General features: G+C 46.8%; 1 protein-coding gene across 1 annotated transcript in view; it reads right to left on the bottom strand.

Annotated features, from left to right (window-relative positions):
* Plxnc1 (plexin C1) overlaps positions 1–17,189 on the bottom strand; it is a gene marked incomplete at its 5' end in the record, with an annotated part of 150,640 nt that overhangs the window by 18,988 nt on the left and 114,463 nt on the right. Inside the window, 2 exons of the mRNA XM_013018900.1 lie at positions 3,242–3,345; positions 5,720–5,897. Of these exons, the coding sequence (XP_012874354.1) occupies positions 3,242–3,345; positions 5,720–5,897 (282 nt within the window). The remainder of the gene's footprint in view (positions 1–3,241; positions 3,346–5,719; positions 5,898–17,189) is intronic.

Raw genomic sequence — 17,189 nt, 5'->3', positions numbered from 1 at the left:
TGTTTGACTCCGCAGAGGTGTTATTAAATCAAGGGTCGGCCGGGCCGGGCGTCTGAGGGTGGCAATGGAGGCTTTGTTTCCATCCCTCTTCAGGAAACGGGCTTTGGGGAGGGTCCAGGCTTGGAGAGCTCAGCTCAGTTCTCTTCAAGCTCTCTGCGTTTATTTGCCTCATGGCTTAGCTTTTTAAACATAAGGAGAATCCTTTAAGCCTTCATGTCCTCGTTTTGTCATTTATTACCACCAGGCAGCTACACTGGGGTATGAGGCCGATAAATCATTGGGTACGGAAAGAGACTACAGGCCGGATTAATTTCATTATCATCCCTGAGCAGATAGGTGTCGAGCTCAGCGACGTGACCATGAAGAGTGATGTTTTATCTCTCTTGACAGGCCTCCTGTGTCTGGCAGACAGCTGTGGTGCTTCTGTTTTCCTGTCCTGACTGTCCTTATTCATGGTGGTGAGTGGCTGCCCCCTTCCTTAGGGCTCCTTCCAGGCTGCATGGTGGCTAAGGGTGCAGTACAATGGGGAGGTGTGCAGAGATGGGGAGCCCCTTGGGAAGATCAGATGAGCTTGCTATTAGATGCAAGGAGAGAAGGAGAGGGCCTGCAGGTCTGAACCCCTGAATCTCAAGTTAAGCCCTCAATTAGCTCCCCTCTGAGCACTGCTGCCCAGGAGGGTAGCGCCTCTCATTTGGTTGCATCCACCCCTTCAGGCTCCTAGCAGCCTGCTGCCCTGCCATCAACTGTGTGAGTTAAGGACCATGCCTGTGATCCCACACTGCGGGCAGTGTGAGCCACGCAGGGCAGCACACAATCTGGATTTGTGAGATCTTTGCCAGCAAAAGCCCAGGATGGGACCCAGTCAGGTGTCACCAAACTGAGTCTGAGACACACTCAGCCAAGTGGCACCATGAATGAGCTGCTTTCTGGGCCTCACTGTTGTCCAGAAAGCTTGGCTCAAAGTCTCAGCTGCTTTGTGTGTATGTGTGTGTGTGTGTGTGTGTGTGTGTGTGTGTGTGTGTGTGTGTGTGGTGTGTGTGCTTGTCCTGGGGCTTGAACTCAAGCCCTGGGCACTGTCCCCAAGCTTGTTTTGCTTTTTTTTTTCTTTTTGCTCACAGCTAGCACCCTAACACTTGAGCCACAGCTCTGCTTCTAGCACTTTTGGTAGTTAATTGGAGGTAAGAATCTCATAGACTTTCCTACCTGGGCAAGCTTTGAACTGGGATCATCAGATCTCAGCCTCCTGCTGAGATTACAGGCATGAGCCACCAGTGCCCAGCAGCCTCAGCTTTGTGCAGGATGAAGACAGGGCCTAGAAAAGCCCAAGGTCCTCCTTTGGCCGACCCATCTCTCTGGGGCTTTTGAGACATGAAAGACAACTGCTCCATCTCTCATCTTCCCCAGCTCTGGAAAAGTCCCCACTGCTCCTGAGTGTCAATGGAGACCCTCCTCCACCCCATCTGTCACACAATCGGCCTGCAGCAGCAGCTTCCCAAGCCCACCGGAAGCTCATTATGTGTCTCTACCTCAGAGATGCTGCCACCCCCTCCCCCAGCCTCTCCCACCAGCTTCTATGGTCTCCCCACTTCCCGGCTGCATCTCATCTATCCATGCCTGTGTTCTCCACAATTGTTTATAATCTGTCACCTACTATCTGGCTGTCGTCTATCTATGGTCTATCCGTCCTTTATTTGGAAGTACTGAAGTTTGAACTCACGGCCATAAGCTTACTAGGCAGAAGCTCTACTCTCTACCACTTAAACCACATCCTAGCCCTTTTCCGCTGCAGCTTTTCAGATAAGGTCTTGTGCTTTTGCCCAGGCCAGCCTGAGACCACAATCCTCCGACTAGTTCAGATTAAGGTGAGCATCACCACACCCAGCCTCACGATCATCTCTTGAAACACAAATTTTTCTCAATGCTTCAGCTGTCTTTCTACTGTCTTAGAGATCAAATGCAAACCCTGAGAAGCTGGACAAGCCTGAAGGATCTCCGTTTTCCATTTTGCCCCACCCCTCATTCTGGCCTTTGCAAGAAGCCCATACTGGTTGAGCCATAGTACATACACATCTATCAAATGGGGTTAGCAGTGGTTCCTACCTCATGGGACTGCTGTGGGATAGAATGAGCCAAAATAAGGGGAAATTGTGACTGATATCAGCACCAGGCCCTGGGCTTCAGCTATTCCTTGCTCGCTCTCTGCCTCCTCCAGTTGTGGCCAGTCTAAAAGTCATCTGTTACACATGTGTGCTCTCCCTTCTCTGCCAGATGTGCTGGCACCATGTCCCACAGTGGCAATCCAGGGGGCCTTACTAAAGGAAGTACCACAGACCACTGCAAACAGGAAATGTAGACTTCATGGGAATGAGGTCCTTGCACAAAAGGTTGCAGAATCCATTGTGGGCTCTGAGGGATGAGATGAGACTTAGGACACTTGCAGAGGTCACCAGCATGATGCACTTGGTACACAGCAGCCTCGGCTCTCCCAGCACACATGTGCAAAACCAGACAACACAGCCGGGCACGGTGGCTCATGCCTGTAATGCTAGCTACTCAGAAGGCTGAGATCTGAGGATCATGGTTCAAAGCCAGGGCAGGAAAGTCTGTGAAACTCTTATCTCCAATAAACCACTAGAAAACAGGAAGTGGCACTGTGGCTCAAGTGGTAGAGTGCTAGCCTTGAGCTGAAGAGCAGAGGGAAGCACCCAGGCCCAGAGTTCAAGTCCCACAACCGACAAAAAACATAAACAAAAACAGACAACGCAGTCAAGGTGAAGCTTCCACTCTTAACTGGAAACTGAAGCCTTCCAAGAACAGGATACATGACAAGTATATTCTTCTGACAAAGCAACTGGGCAAACTTCTACCCAGCAATGACCAGTCTGCAGACCATTCCAGAAAGTAGAAAGAGACTTAAGCACTGACAGCTCACACCTGTAATGCTAACTACTCAGGAGGCTGAGATCTGAGAATCAGGGTTTGAAACCAGCCAGGGCAGGAAAGTCTGTGAGATGCTTCATCTCCAATTAACCACCGAAAAGCTGGAAGTAGAGCTGTGGCTCAAGTAGTAGAGTATTAGCCTTGAGCACAAAAGCTCAGGGACAGTACCCAGGTGCTGAGTTCAAGTCCCAGGGCTAGCACAAAAAAACAAACAACAAAAAGCAAGTCGGGGAGAGGCTAGGACTGTGTGCTGCAACTGGGCGAGGAGAGGAGGGCGGGGCTGGGGAAGGCGTGGCTTTACCTCGTAGTGGCCAATGGTATTGAGCTTGGTTATTCCATCTTCCAGAATCACAGAGGAGCTGTCGATATCGAGAAGTTCTTTCTGTCGTGTCCCCACTTGTAGTTCTGGAAAACAGGGTGCGGGGGGAGAGGGGAGAGAAGCATTTTGTTTACTTTGAACCTCATCATGAAAAACCTGAACTGTGTCTATGGTGCTACTTCTAAAAGTGTTACTAATAAATACATAAAAAGTGAAGAAAGTGGTAAAGAGCCGAAGGTGAGTTGACACAAGCCAGACTGACTGAGCATTTGAGTCACGTTCTGGATTGGGTCTGGGGCGCTGACAGAGCAAATGGCTCTCTCCAGAGTCACAGGCTGAGGCTAAGCCCAGGGGTGATGACACCAAAGATCAACACATGTGTCTTCTGTGGGGCTGCATGCCTCAGACTGATCCCCACTACTGGTGTATGTGTGTGTGTGTGTGTGTGCGTGTGTGTGTGTGTGTGTTCACTAACAGAGGCTGGATATAAATGCTCTTCACAGGATGTGCATGAGCGGGTCCCAGTGCTAATGTACCAGCAGCACAGGGTGCAAACGCCCCACAGGCTGACCACCTTGTGCCCTCCAGTCAGAATGTGGTCCACGTATGCTTTTATTTCCTGAATCTGCACCATACTTTATGAATTACTGTGTTAATATTAGCCCCATACTCAATAGGAGAGATTGCACACAGATTTGGACTCCTGGTCTCTCTCTGTTTTTTTTTTAGAAAGTAAATATGGTAATGGTTGCGTGCCAGTGGCTCATGCCTGTCATCTTAGCTACTCAAGCTACTCTGCCCAGGCAGAAACGTCTACAAGACTCCATCTCCAAAATACCCAGCAAAAAGCTAGGCTATGGGAATGGTTCCAATAGTGCCATCCAAGCAAGGGCAGCACTCTCTGAGTTCAAACCCTAGTACTGGTACACACACACACACAGAAGTAATTCCAACCCTGCAGCCTTGGTGGAACCCTCGGCTACCTCCTTCGTTGGTGAGTCTTTTCTCAGTGAAGTCAGACTTCAACAATTCCTATTTTGTCAGGCAGTCACCCTCTGTACTTAGATACTTCCTGTCCCTTTGGGCATCTGATTGGTGTGCTCTGCGAGAAGAAGTCTGCTTCTGGGGCTGGAGTTTAATTCACATTATGGCTAGCTTCCAAAGCTTTGCCTCCATTTTTTTTTGAGAGCAGCCATTGAGGTGACTAGAAAGAGCAGCCACACAGAAGTGTCACACGGCTCCTATTTACATGCTCCCCATTTGCAAGCAGACAGCACAATGTCACCAGCTTATTCTACTCCTGCCTTCCAACTTCAGGGACGCTTGATTGGCACACCTTCAGGGGAGGGTCGCCCTCAGTGGTGGGGCTGGGGCTACTGGGCTGGTGTACCTGTGTCCTTTGTGATCAGAGCCACACATTTGCAAGCTAATGGAAGTTGGTCTAGATTGGTCCTGGTTTCCTGGCTGGTGCTGTCCCCCTGACCATGCATGGAACCAAATGAGCTGAACCCTCCTGGGGCTGCTCCCCCCAGTACGCCGCCAACGGAAGGGACCAGAGAAGCGATGAACAAAGGCACCTAAGCTCCAGGCCCCCCCCATTTGTGGGCCTCCCTGAAATTTCCCAGGCTCTGCCTGAAGGCTTTTCTCAATGGCTTTAGTAGGAGGTTTGATTGGAGGGGGAGGATTTTAATTGCCTGCTTAGTCGAGGCCTACCACTGCACTTGGAAGGAAGATGAACCTTGTTACACTGTCTGTTACTACCGAGATTTTACTCTTCTTTCCTGTCCCATTATCTGCGATAAAATCCTCCAGCAGTCTCCTGGGAGGCTTGCGTGGAGCTCAACTTTAAAATGTTGATGAACATTTGAGTGAAGGAGCCCTGCTAGCTGGCTCACGCATATGCTCTCCTTTGCAGTATACCAATAGAACCCGCAAATGAATTCATAGCAGATGCTGCGTGGTGCTGGGGAGGACGGAGGATACGGCTTAGTGCAGGGTGCGATTAGCAGGGAGGAAGATGACCTTTCCAGCCTGCTGGAGTTAACACACGGCGGCTGAGCCACCCACTAATGACACGCTCCGTATCACAACAAACAAACCAAATGCCAGTGTGAAATGCGCACACATGCGCGCGCGCGCACACACACACACACACACACACACAGGGCAAGGGGTTTCCACCTTATTGTACTTCTCCATGCAAGGTGATTCCATGTGATGTCAGGATGTTAGCAATCTCGTGAATCCAATGTACAAATATTATATTTTTTAAAAAATGGCATCTTTGGAGGACAGGAAGAAGCAAGATGCTTGCACAAGAGCAAAGCAGTCCCTCAGCTCCAAAACCTGCCCTCAGGAAACAATGTGGGCCACCTAAGTGTCACCAAACAGGATCTGAGAGCAAGCAGAAAGGAATGGAGGAGGGTGGGCCAGGACAAAGTGGCTAACTTGTCACCTTACCAAGACCAATTTCACTCAGCTGAAGTCCGTAAGGAGAGCCGTTTTTGCTTAAGAATGCTTGGAAAATCTTTTCTTTGGCTTGGCCTATGGTGTCACAGTCAAGAACGTTGACTGAAATATTCCGGCAGACATCTGCACTCTCGTTTTCTGGGATTTTTTCAAAGACGACATTTAATGCCTGCAAGAATACAAACAGGTTTCCAAGTCTATTAGATAATTGCGCTCTGAAAGGCATTCATGAAAAGACCCAAACCTCGCTGAGTCCTACTAATACCACTGACAGCATATTAGCAAATACCGTATCACATTATACTGCTTTAATCTTTTCTCCATAATCCATCCCTTTCAGAGATAATGGGAAGGAAAACACAAAGTTAAAACTCGCATTACAGAGCAAGCATTGACTAAATCTGAGAGGAAAATCCATATGCACATAAATACTGTAAAAAAATAAAAAGGGGGGTGATTTCTAGTTTCATCCTCAACAACAACAAAAAAGATTTGGAAAGGTTCACGATAAATGAGGGCAAAGTAGTGATTATCTTTCTTTTTATTAACAGAACCACAGAGTCTGAGAAGTGAAGTTCCAGAGGACAAGAAAGGTCACAGGATCCCTGTAAAAAGTGACCAGTGGGTCACTGATCATGGTAACAGTCATCTCCCCCCTCACTGACAACAGCCTCAGTCTGATATTCCTGAGCCTTCATTAAAATACTGAGCTCCTCACACTGTACTATGACTCCTGTATGAGTTTCACTTGAGTGCCTGAGGTTTCCTCAGTAAACATTCTCTCCAGGCAGCAAAAGCTGAGGATCCAGGGCTGGGAGAAGACAGGCCTGTGTGTTATATACATAGGAAAACACAGGTCTGGACCATCACCACAGGAATCCCAAAGCCTCTGCATTTCCCTCAAGTACAAATACACAGATTTAAAAGAACTGAGTTTTTAACCTACCACAACTCCTCCAGGAAACAGATTCAGGGAAGAACCCAACGTCTTTTGTAAAATAGCAAGTCTTAGACACCTTCGTTGCCACAGGGTCCGAGTGATGTGGGTATGGTATAAAACATAGAGTTACTTCAAGGTTTTTGTTTTCTTTCTTTCTTTTTTCTGGTACTGGAGCTTAAACTCCAAGTCTTGTGCTCCTTCTTGTTTGGCTCTTTTGCTCAAGGCTAGAGCCCTACCACTTGAGCCACACCTCTACTTCTAGCTTTTGGCTGGTTAATTGGAGATAAGAGTCTTTTGAATTTGTCTACCTGGGCTGGGATTTGAACTTCAGCCCTCAGATCTGAGCCTCTTGTGAGGCACCAGGCATTTCAAGTTTTGGAGCCTGGCTCAATGAGGGAATAAACAAATAAGCAATATTTGCTTAATATTAAGAAATAAAATGTTAAGAAATAAAAACACAAATATTAAGAGAGATTGGGGATATTTATGATCACCCAAACTTTAAAATGCATAAAGGACTGGAGATGGAGCTCAACGGTGGGATGTTTGTCAGTGTAAGCCCTGGGTTCCACCCCCAGCACTACACAAACTGAAAATATCAAATAAGATGCATAGAGTAGCACATGCCTTCTAACACTGTCATAGAGATGAAGGGGGCGAATATACCGCAGAGGTGCCAGGAAGGGTCCATGATGGTAACCGTCATCGTGATTTAAGGTATTACTGTGGTACTGTATTTACCTCTGAGCTTCATTCGGAAGCAGAGCTTCAGCCCACACTGACCGGCCAACACAGACTGCATGCTTCAGCGTCTGTCAGAATAAGGTGCTATGTGCTCAGTTCTGTTGAGGATTACAGATGCCTCAGGAGTCCAAAACAGTGGAGAAGCTCCAAAGGCAGAGAGAGTGGGTCCCCATTTGACCCTAAATCTGACAGCATCCTGATCTTGGACATCTCAATCCAATATCAGTTGCTGAAAATCCACCCAATTTATGATATTCTGCTAGAATGGCCCCAAAGGACTAAGACAGATGACTTTAGATCTTGTCCAGTCAATCCTGTTCATCATCAGTATGAACAACCTCTGGTTCAGCCCCAATAAAACAATTAAGATTCCAGGTCAGTGGCATGTGAACTCAGGGCTGACCAGTGATCTGGCCCAGCAAGGGGTTCGGAGGCTTCCTTGATCACCAACGAAACCAACTACCACAAAGTGAGGAGCTAGAGATGCTACTCTCTGGCCCCTCCTTTTTTAGTGACATTAACTGGGGCCTCTAAAGGCAGAAATTGTCACATACATTTCAGGGGTGTATGTGTGTGTGTGTGTGTGTGTGCACCTTGCACATGCTAAGTGCAGGCTCTGAGCTATACCTTCAGCCCCAAAGCACACCTCTTTGAATCCTAGCATCCTGGCAAAGGAGGGCTCTATTGTTATTACTGGTTCTGTTCTCAAGAGCGAGAACTGAGGCACAGAGAGACCACACAACTTGCTTCAGAGATACAGACAAACAGCAGCGTCAGGAGTCAAGACCTGGTTTGCCTGTGGTGTTGGCCCCATGCCCACTGGGGCTGGTGCCCCTCCTGCATCACCCCGGTCCGTGTGGATCTGCCCAGGCCCAGCTGCAGCCCGGGAGTTCTTTGTGAGCCCCTGTCTTACTTAGGCCAGTTGTTGGCAGAGTCCTGAGCTTGTGTTCCGGTGCATCTGCGACTGTGCAGAGACCTGTGGGGCTGGGTCCCCCCATTTCTATTGTGGCCTCCTCATGGGGCCATGAATAAAGCAAAGCCGTTTCACAGGGCACCTGAGGTAACAATGCATGGAGCTCCCCTTTGAATCAGGGACCCAGCCATCCCAGCTTGAGTAATAGTTTTATAGGTGTTTAGGAAATAACATTCTATTACCAGCTAAAGGGCACTCTTCTCTTTAACAAAACACCTCTTTATTGGCAATAAATGTTCTTAAGAACCATACCCAAAAGGAGAGGTGGGGCAAAAAAAGAGCCTTAACTGCATGTAAAATAATGTAAATCTGTGACTACCTCCACAGCTAGATGGGTAGAAATGAAGTATTCTACAGTGTCCATGGGGAATTCTGAGTGGAAATTCAGACACAAATTGATTTGTGTTCATTTTTTATGCTGCTAAGACTTACTGCTTTAACAGCAGTTTCCTGAAACATGAGCATCGTGTGTGTGTAGAGATCTGCCCTGTCATTCAAAGCACCCCTCACCCCCAAGGCTGGGAAGTCCACCCTGGGCCTCCCTTCGGTGCTGGACATCACTGGATCTGCCTTCAACCACTGACCAGGTAGAATACCTCCCCCTCCCCCTTGGGAGTAGCCCCTCCTGGCAGAGGGACCCAGGTTTAGTGGCCTCTTCGGTGGCAGGGGTGACAAGGAAAGACACACCAGTCCTCTTTTCAGATCATCCACAATACAGTTCGGAGACACCTATGGGAAATCTTCAGCCTGCAGGCACACCTGTCGCCTTAGTACTCAAAAGACTCTTGGGTAGACAGGACTGGAGGACTGAGAACAACACTCTCCATGCGGCAGCATTCTTTTCTCGTTAGCAGCTGCAGGCATGTGGCAGGACACCCAACTTCTCTAAAGTTTTAAAGTTGTCATTCCTGTCCCAAAGGAGCAGCAAGATTGCCAAATGCTATGAGCCCTCCTCAGTTTTCATGGTGTGTATTAGTATGCATAATCTCAGAAACAGCCCCGGGGAAGTAGAGTTCAGTGTTGTTACAGAGGACACACTGGTGCACAGAGGTTAAACCAGATGCCCAAGGTTGCCCAGCAAGCCAATAAGACATGCTAGCTCTACAGTATAGGAGTTCATTCTTCTTGATATCCACAGGTGGGTAAGTGCTTGAAACCACACACTAGCCCCCCCTTCAGAAGTGTGTCCCTCTTTTAGGAGAAGCTCCCCTGGCTGTCAGCAAAGCTGAGGTAACATCCAACAGCCAGGGCCCCTCTTTGTTAACGAAGAGCAGTGGGCCCACCAAGGTCAGGAAGCACACACAATTGGTGGCACTTCCCCGGGTCTCCTTCTATTCCACCAGGGACTGGTCATGTGACCAAGCTCTAGCATTCTCCCCAAGAAAAGGGAGAGTGGTGCTTGGAGCTGTGGCAACCATCCTGTGAACAGGAGGGCTACAGTATGAGGAACACAGAGGTAGTGACCCAAAGCTCAGCCGTGGGGCTACTCGTTTTTTCCTTTCTTATAGCTGAATGTACCCAAACCGATCGAATTCACTTCATTAAGGCCAAGGTAGCTAAATTCACCTATGGTGTGCAGGGCATTACAGGTGCAACCAAGTAGTTCCTGGCACTAGTTCTGCTGGATGGACTGGCTGACTGGCAGGACGGTGGCGTGAACATAAATTGCAAGGCCAGGCTGAGTAGGGTAAGGGTGTAGGGGGAGCTTTAGGGGTTCTGAGAGATACTGCCTCTGCCTTGGAATAGAATACTTGAAGGGAGAGAAAGGAAGACTATTTGAAGGAGCGTACATTTGGACTGGGACTTGAAAAGAGCTCTAGGACAAGAAGGAGGACTCTGGATATGGAGATGTTTGGATACTGGTCTTATTTAGATCTATGAATGTCAGGTTTTAATATTTATCTTGCACGGTCAGGTCAGGAAGTCTAACGAAAGAACTCTACTTCCTTAGTGTAGGCAGTATGGCTCACTGGTTTAGAGACACTTGGTGTCTCTAAACAACCACCTGCCCTCCGAGGGAGAAGCCTGCTACTACTTTTAAAGGGAAAAAATGTCAAAGAAGGAAAGGAAGCAGTTCTAGGTCCCCAATAATAATAGCTAGTACTTATTGAACATACTGACACTGGAGTCACAACAAGAATCTATCCAGACTCTTTTTTAACTGAGAAGCCAGAAAGGCAGTGAGCTCTGCTGAGGTTCTTAGAGAGGTGAGGAGAGGATTGGACAGAGAACTGATGCAAGAAATTCAACCTCCTGACCCTGGTCGGTTTTGAACCTCACAGAAACCACTGGTCCCCCAAACCAGGAACTCAGGTACCAGCACAGGCTCACTTCCCATCCTTGGCTGCTAGCTGTGGTCACGTGGTCGATTTTTGGCCAATGACATTAGGTGTGTGTATTCTGTGGCTGCTCTTCCTTCAAAGATAGCTGGTGACCTCTGTCCCCTTCCTTACATCCCTCCGAGGCCCTGCTATAGGAATAAGGAAGAAAGCTGGCACTTTCAACCAAGAGGGGACTTGAGGACCAGAGAGGAGGAGGAGCCTGGGATTGAAGACATCCCGGAGCAGAGGTGCCTGCCAGCCTGGGCTCTTTACCACACAATCTCAAGGACAGAATCGGTCACTTGCTGCTTAAGTACAACTTGTGCGCTGTACAGGACGAAAGCCTGTACTGCCCAGTACGACCAGGAAGACAAAGCCAGCTGGAGACGTCAGACCCAAAGCAGACAGGGAAGGCCCAGAACTGAAAGACCAGGTCCTTTGGTCACATATCTAAAACCAGCCTCTCAGAGGTAATTGTTCAGGTTTATCATTCTCCATCTGTCTGTACGTGCCCCAAAGGATATTATCTGCCATTGGTTGTATATGCCCAGATACATGAATTATTCTTAACATTTTTACTAATAACACAAATACATAGGGGTTTAAGAAATGCATTTTGAGCTGGGTGCTGGTGGCTCACACCTGCAATCCTAGCTACTCAGGAAGCTGAGATCTGAAGATTGAAGTTCAAAGTCAGTCCTGGCAGGAAAGTCTTGAGATTCTAACCTCTAATTAACCACCCTAAAACAGGAAGTGGAGGTGTAACTCAAGTGGTAGACCCAACCCAGGTCTTCAGTTTAATCCCTAGTACTGGCACAAAAATGAAGGAAGGAAGGAGGGAGGGAAGGAAGGAAGGAGGGAAAGAAGGGAGGGAGGGAGGGAGAGAAAGGGAGGGAGGGAGAGAGAGAAAGGAAGGAGGAAGGGAAAGGAAGGGAGGGAGAGAAAGGAAAGGAGGGAGGGAGAGAAATGATTTCAATCAACTCCTCTATATTACCCATCATCAAACCTACCACTTCACGGACCTAAATGAGAACTTCCTCTGGAGTACAGCAAGATAGGCGTGCATATCCTCCTAACAATTTATGACTATTTATGGATGAGGAAAGAGGTAAGCGACTTGCCCAAGGTCACACAGCCACTCCATAAAGTGGCTCAACCCAGATTCAAACCCAGAACTGTCAGACCCCAGGTGCCACAGCACCTGCACATGGAACCACATTCCTGCTTCATTAGTGTTGTTCTCAGCATCCCTGAAAACAATTTGGCAGCTTCTGGTATTGAGGCAAGGAAATGAGGCTCTGTGTGTGTGTGTGTGTGTGTGTGTGTGTGTGTGTGTGTGTGTGTGTGTGTGTGTGTGTGAATCAAAGGCGGGGAAGAGGCAGTTTCCCTTGGGAGGAAGATGGTCTGCCTCATTAGTTGCTTTACCTTCTTGCTGGCTAATGAGGGCAGAGAGGCTGCTGCATCCTGACTGGGATGCATTATAATACCTAGGAAGTAATTGTCAAAGAATTTATTATGAACCAGCAACTTCACTGTAAACAGTCTTAGAGTAATCATTGCTTTCATTAAGTAAAACCTATAAAATATACTTCTAATTCCATTTCAGGGCCAAATGAAAGGCAAGAGCGAAGTCTGCTTCTTAGAGCAAGCTCAGAAAAGCATCCAAGTCTTCCAGTCTGGAGTCAGAGGCCCTGCTTATCCTAGCGGTGTCACCTGGGCTCTGGGCCAACAGGCCTTTCTCCACACCCCAACTGGTCTGCCCCCAAGCTTCCTGGATCTAGGGCTCCCTTACCTCTACTCTACAATGGCAGGGAGGGGCAGAAGATGTGCTGCCAAGCGTGGGGCAGCTAAAAGGTGGGGAGCAGACAAATGGAGAGAGGAAGGGTGGATGGATGAAGACAGTCATAATCTTCCATATACATACATGAAACTAGAACCAGGTAATCTGAGGGGATGGGGATGTTGGGAGAGATGGGGGAGAGTGATGGGAGGGTGATATTGATCAAGATGCATCATATTCATATATTCGCATGTTGAATTGGAACCCCTCTGTGCAACTGTTTCAAGGTAATAAATTGAAAAAAAAAAAAAGAACAAGAGGATTGGAGAGATTTTCCCCAAATGTAAGTCACCCTCACCAATGTTTCTAAATTTAGCAGCATTTCCAACATTTTTTCCCTAAAATAAAGTGAGCAAAGCTATCTAATTTAGCTCCACCCAATTTCTCTCAATATTTTCGCTGATTGTCGTTGCTGCAAAGAATCCCATGAGTTTCAGGAAAAGACCTAGTGTAGGCTGACATAAACCTTTAATAAATCATCATGGAGGCATTACGATTTCTGCAGGCGTGGCCGCGTGCAGTTTTTTCAAGAATTTCAATAACCTTGAGTTTCAGATTTGTGGGCAGTGACAGGCTCTGCCATTGCTATGTTCCCAGAAGCAGAAAGAGACCACATCTTTTTTAAGTAAGAGAGAGAATTTGATTTTTTTCCCCTCTATTATGTCAAGTACAGACCAAGAGTCAAACCTTTTTGTGAAGGGCTGGGTAGTAGCTTTCAGGGCTCATAGACTCTGTTGCAGCTTCTCAACTCTGCCATTGTAGCATAGAAGCAGGAAATGAATCATCATGACTGCTTTCTAATAAAACTTTATTTATAAAAATAGTCTGGGGGCCACATTTGGTCCACAGGCTGTTACAAGTTGCTGATCCTTGCTCTAGTGGAAGGCTACTAACTGGCAATGCTAAAAGTCAAAGCTAAGATATATTTTTATCACCATTTGAAGTTACCATTCTCTGAAAAGCACACATATAAATAAGGACTCTAACAATGAGATAATAAAAGTCACATCTGAGCCAAAGAAAAGAGAATTAAATACTTTTGTACTTCGATAACTAAATTACATTTCTAATTCCAAGATTATAGGTGTGAGAAGAAAGACCGTGAAGAGGAAAACCATTTTAAAGCACTCAAAGTTAATTTTTCATTTTCTACAGCTTGCCATCAACTGGGGAATGACTTACCTAACATGATTATAAAAAATGGTTTCACTCTTTGATCAGGAAGCTAAGAACACTAACTATGAAGTTAGTAATGCTTTCAGGATTTTTGTTAAGTCATACTGGAAATGATTTGTACTATGGTAGAAAGAAAAAAAAAGAGCTCAAGAATTGTTAATTAACTTCCCAGTTTCTCCACAAATGCTACGAGTATTAAAAACAAGATTGTTGAAGTGCAAACATCAGGATTTAATGAACAATGGGATGTAATTGAAGTAAAAGAGAATGCCTTAATCAGGACAGTGGGTTGTTTAATTATGAGGATAATGGATCTTCCACAAGGACAAACTAAATGGAATCAGAGGAGCTGGAGAGAGGTATGGTCGGAAACACGTAGATGAGAAACTTGTGTTAGGGTTAGCCAGTGTTCTGTTGTATATGAAATACTTTATTAAACATGATTGTCCCCAAATAAAAACCTCTGGGGAGGAAAAGACACTAGTGTAGGCTGACATAAACCTGTAATAAATCATCATGGAGGCATTACAATTTCTGCAGGCGTGGCCATGTGCATTTTCAAGAATTTCTAATAATCTTGAAGACTTGCTTATAGATATGAGAATGAGTGCAATATTCTGGTTGTCGGAACACTGTTTCCCAGGGTGCCGAGATGCTATCTCTCAGATACAGCAGATTGGCAAGCTCATTTCCTGGGTTTAAGAGTTCAAAAAACCATTTCTCGCTTAACTTTGATTACAAGTCAACCTTCTCTTGCTAATTCAGCACGCCTGCTACGAGTTATTGGCTTTTCTCATCTCCTCTGGAAAGTGAGGCAGCAAATGTCCCTTCTCCCATGTGGTCCATATTCCTGGAACTGAAGTCCTTAAGCCTTGAGGCACTCTGCTCAAAAATCAAGCCTTTAACAGGAGGGAAAGCCAGGGAGGGCCTGAGATGCCTTGTCAAACAGATGTTAGCATGCCTATGGTTTTGCAGGGGGAAACACAGCAGAGTGCTGGGTCTCTTTCCTCTTCTGTCAAATGGGAATACCTGAAAATTGAAGGGAATCTAGGGTGCTGTGTGGGCATAGCCTTTCCTGGTATTTATTAGAGGGGTCTGCCTTGCTGAACGCCAGTCTGGGGTGTCTGGTTGGTTGCTTAGAGAGTGGCTTTGTGGCGCTTCCCTTAGATGGAGGGAAGTCAGGTGTTTTCCTCCCAAAGTACAAGGAAAAATGAAAGCATGCCTGCACAGAGTCCATTTGTTAGTACAATGATTTGTGCATCAGAAATTGGCAGGATGTCCTTATGTTCTAGAAAATACCTCACACCTCAGGGAGACGGCATCCTAAACTTAGAGGTGTGAAACCTAACTTTTAAGGTTGTTAAAGAAGGTGCCGGGTTTGGAGGGGTGCCGTGCGTGGAGGTCTTTTCTCAAATGTGTCCTGGCTATGGCCCTAGGCTGTCATTTCAAGTTGCTCAAGCTGCTGTTGTACATTTGAACTTTCCTTGAAAGAACACACACACACACACACACACACACACACACACACACACACACACAATCATGTTTGCTCACCACACCTTGGTTTCCAATTACATAAACCACCTCAGGCAAATTTAGCAAAGCAAGACTTAAAAACCCACAGGGTGTATATCCTGGGAGGTTGAGGAAAGGGAGGTAGGAAGAGGGAGGGGGAGGAGAAAGGGAGAAAATTAGAAATATGATGGTTCAGGCTGGGAGAACTTGCCTGAAAGGAAATGAAAAACCTTAAATTTTTTATATTGACCTTCTGCTAACGTTTTGTCACACAAGCTTAGATAGGATCATGTGCCTCCTCTTGAGCTTCTAGTATAATCAGACACCATGAAAGCGACTTGGGACAAGGGCCAATAAAAGGCATTAAAACTCATTCTTCAAGGCTAGGCCCTCAGATACAAGAGGCCCACCCCTTTCCAGCCTCAGCTCTCTCCACTGGCAAATCCAAATTTGCAAAGAAACACATAGATTTAATTTTCCATTTGCTTTTCTCCCTTGGGGTTATAAAGGGGGTAATTTTTTTTTCAAGAGTCAACATGAATTTCTCTAAGATCAAGTAACATTTTGATGATGAGTAGAGTGCTGACAAATCAGAAACACATGGTCTTAATTGACTGTGAAAGAAATAATGTTTTGAAATGAAAGGGAGAGAAAGCGTTCAGAAGTGAAGCATTTAAAGGACTCAATTCCCCCCCCACCCCAAATTTGCTTCAGGCAGCTGACTTCTTCCCCCACCCTTCCTTTTCTCTCTCTTCTGTCTAGGTGCAATGTTTCTGTGAAAATGCTACAGCACTGGGTCCCTGTTTCCCACCCCCCTAGCTCCCCCCCAACCCTTCCTGGGCCCCAACCTACATTCATTGCAAGCATTTCTCTTTGGCAACTGGCTGAACCCATTTTACATTGTTATAACAAAATACCAGCTTCACCTGGGGCTGAGGATCACTAACAGAAAGAGGGTGATTGAGTTCAGACTTCTGGGAATCTAAGAGAATGATGCTAGCTGGCATCTTTTGCCCTTGGGCAAGGGCCACAAGCCGTACCGTGCAGGGTGCACAGCAGTGAGACGAATGGAGAGAGAGCACAAGGGGAGAAGGGGCTCAGGAACAAGCCGAGAAGCCCGCAGATTGTAGCGACAGGGGCTCACAGCTCCTATGACCTAATTCTTTTTTTCTCTGAAGTTTGAACTCAGGACCTCACATTTGGAAGGCAGGGGTTCTACCCCTTGAATCATACCCCCAGCTTTTTGTGCTTACACCACAATCCTAGCTCACTGAGACTGCGGGCAAATGTCACCCTACCTATTTCCCCTATCTCTATAGCTAAGTCTTAAAGGCCCCACCCTAAGCTTTCAAGGCTAGAGCTCTACTACTTTGAGCCCCACTTCCAGTTTTTGAGTGGTTAATTGAAGATAAAGAGTTTCTTTTTTTGGAGGGGAGGAGGTCCGGTCATGGGCCTGGGCGCTATCCCTCAGCTCTTCAGCTCAAGGCTAGCACTCTACTACTTGAGCCACAGCGCCACTTCCAGCTTTTTTCTTTTTGCTTATGGGGTATTGAGGAATCGAACCCAGGGCCTCATGCATGCAAGGCAAGCACTCTACCACTGAGCCACCTTCCCAGCCCCAAGATAAAGAGTTTCACCAGGACTCTTCTACCCTGGCTGGCTTTGAACCATGACCCTCAGATCTCAGCCTCCTGAGTAGCTAGGATTACAGGTGTGAGTCACTAGTGCCCAGAATCCCCACCAGCTTCAAATAGCATTTTATTGGTAATTAAACTTCCCCACAAATTTGGTGAAAACAAACCATATCCAAATGATACCAAGAACCTTTGGAGCTGCTAAGGAACTCTAAAGTAAAAGCATGAACATGTTCTAGGTTTGGACCAAAAGCCTCTGTCTGCAGACAACCCAAGAGAGTCCTGAGAAAGAGGAGTCCACGTCTGAGCTTTTGTTCT

Source organism: Dipodomys ordii, unplaced genomic scaffold (genome assembly GCF_000151885.1).
Source record: "Dipodomys ordii isolate 6190 unplaced genomic scaffold, Dord_2.0 Scaffold3, whole genome shotgun sequence".
NCBI lineage: Eukaryota > Metazoa > Chordata > Mammalia > Rodentia > Heteromyidae > Dipodomys > Dipodomys ordii.
This window is presented reverse-complemented; position numbering and strand designations above follow the sequence as displayed.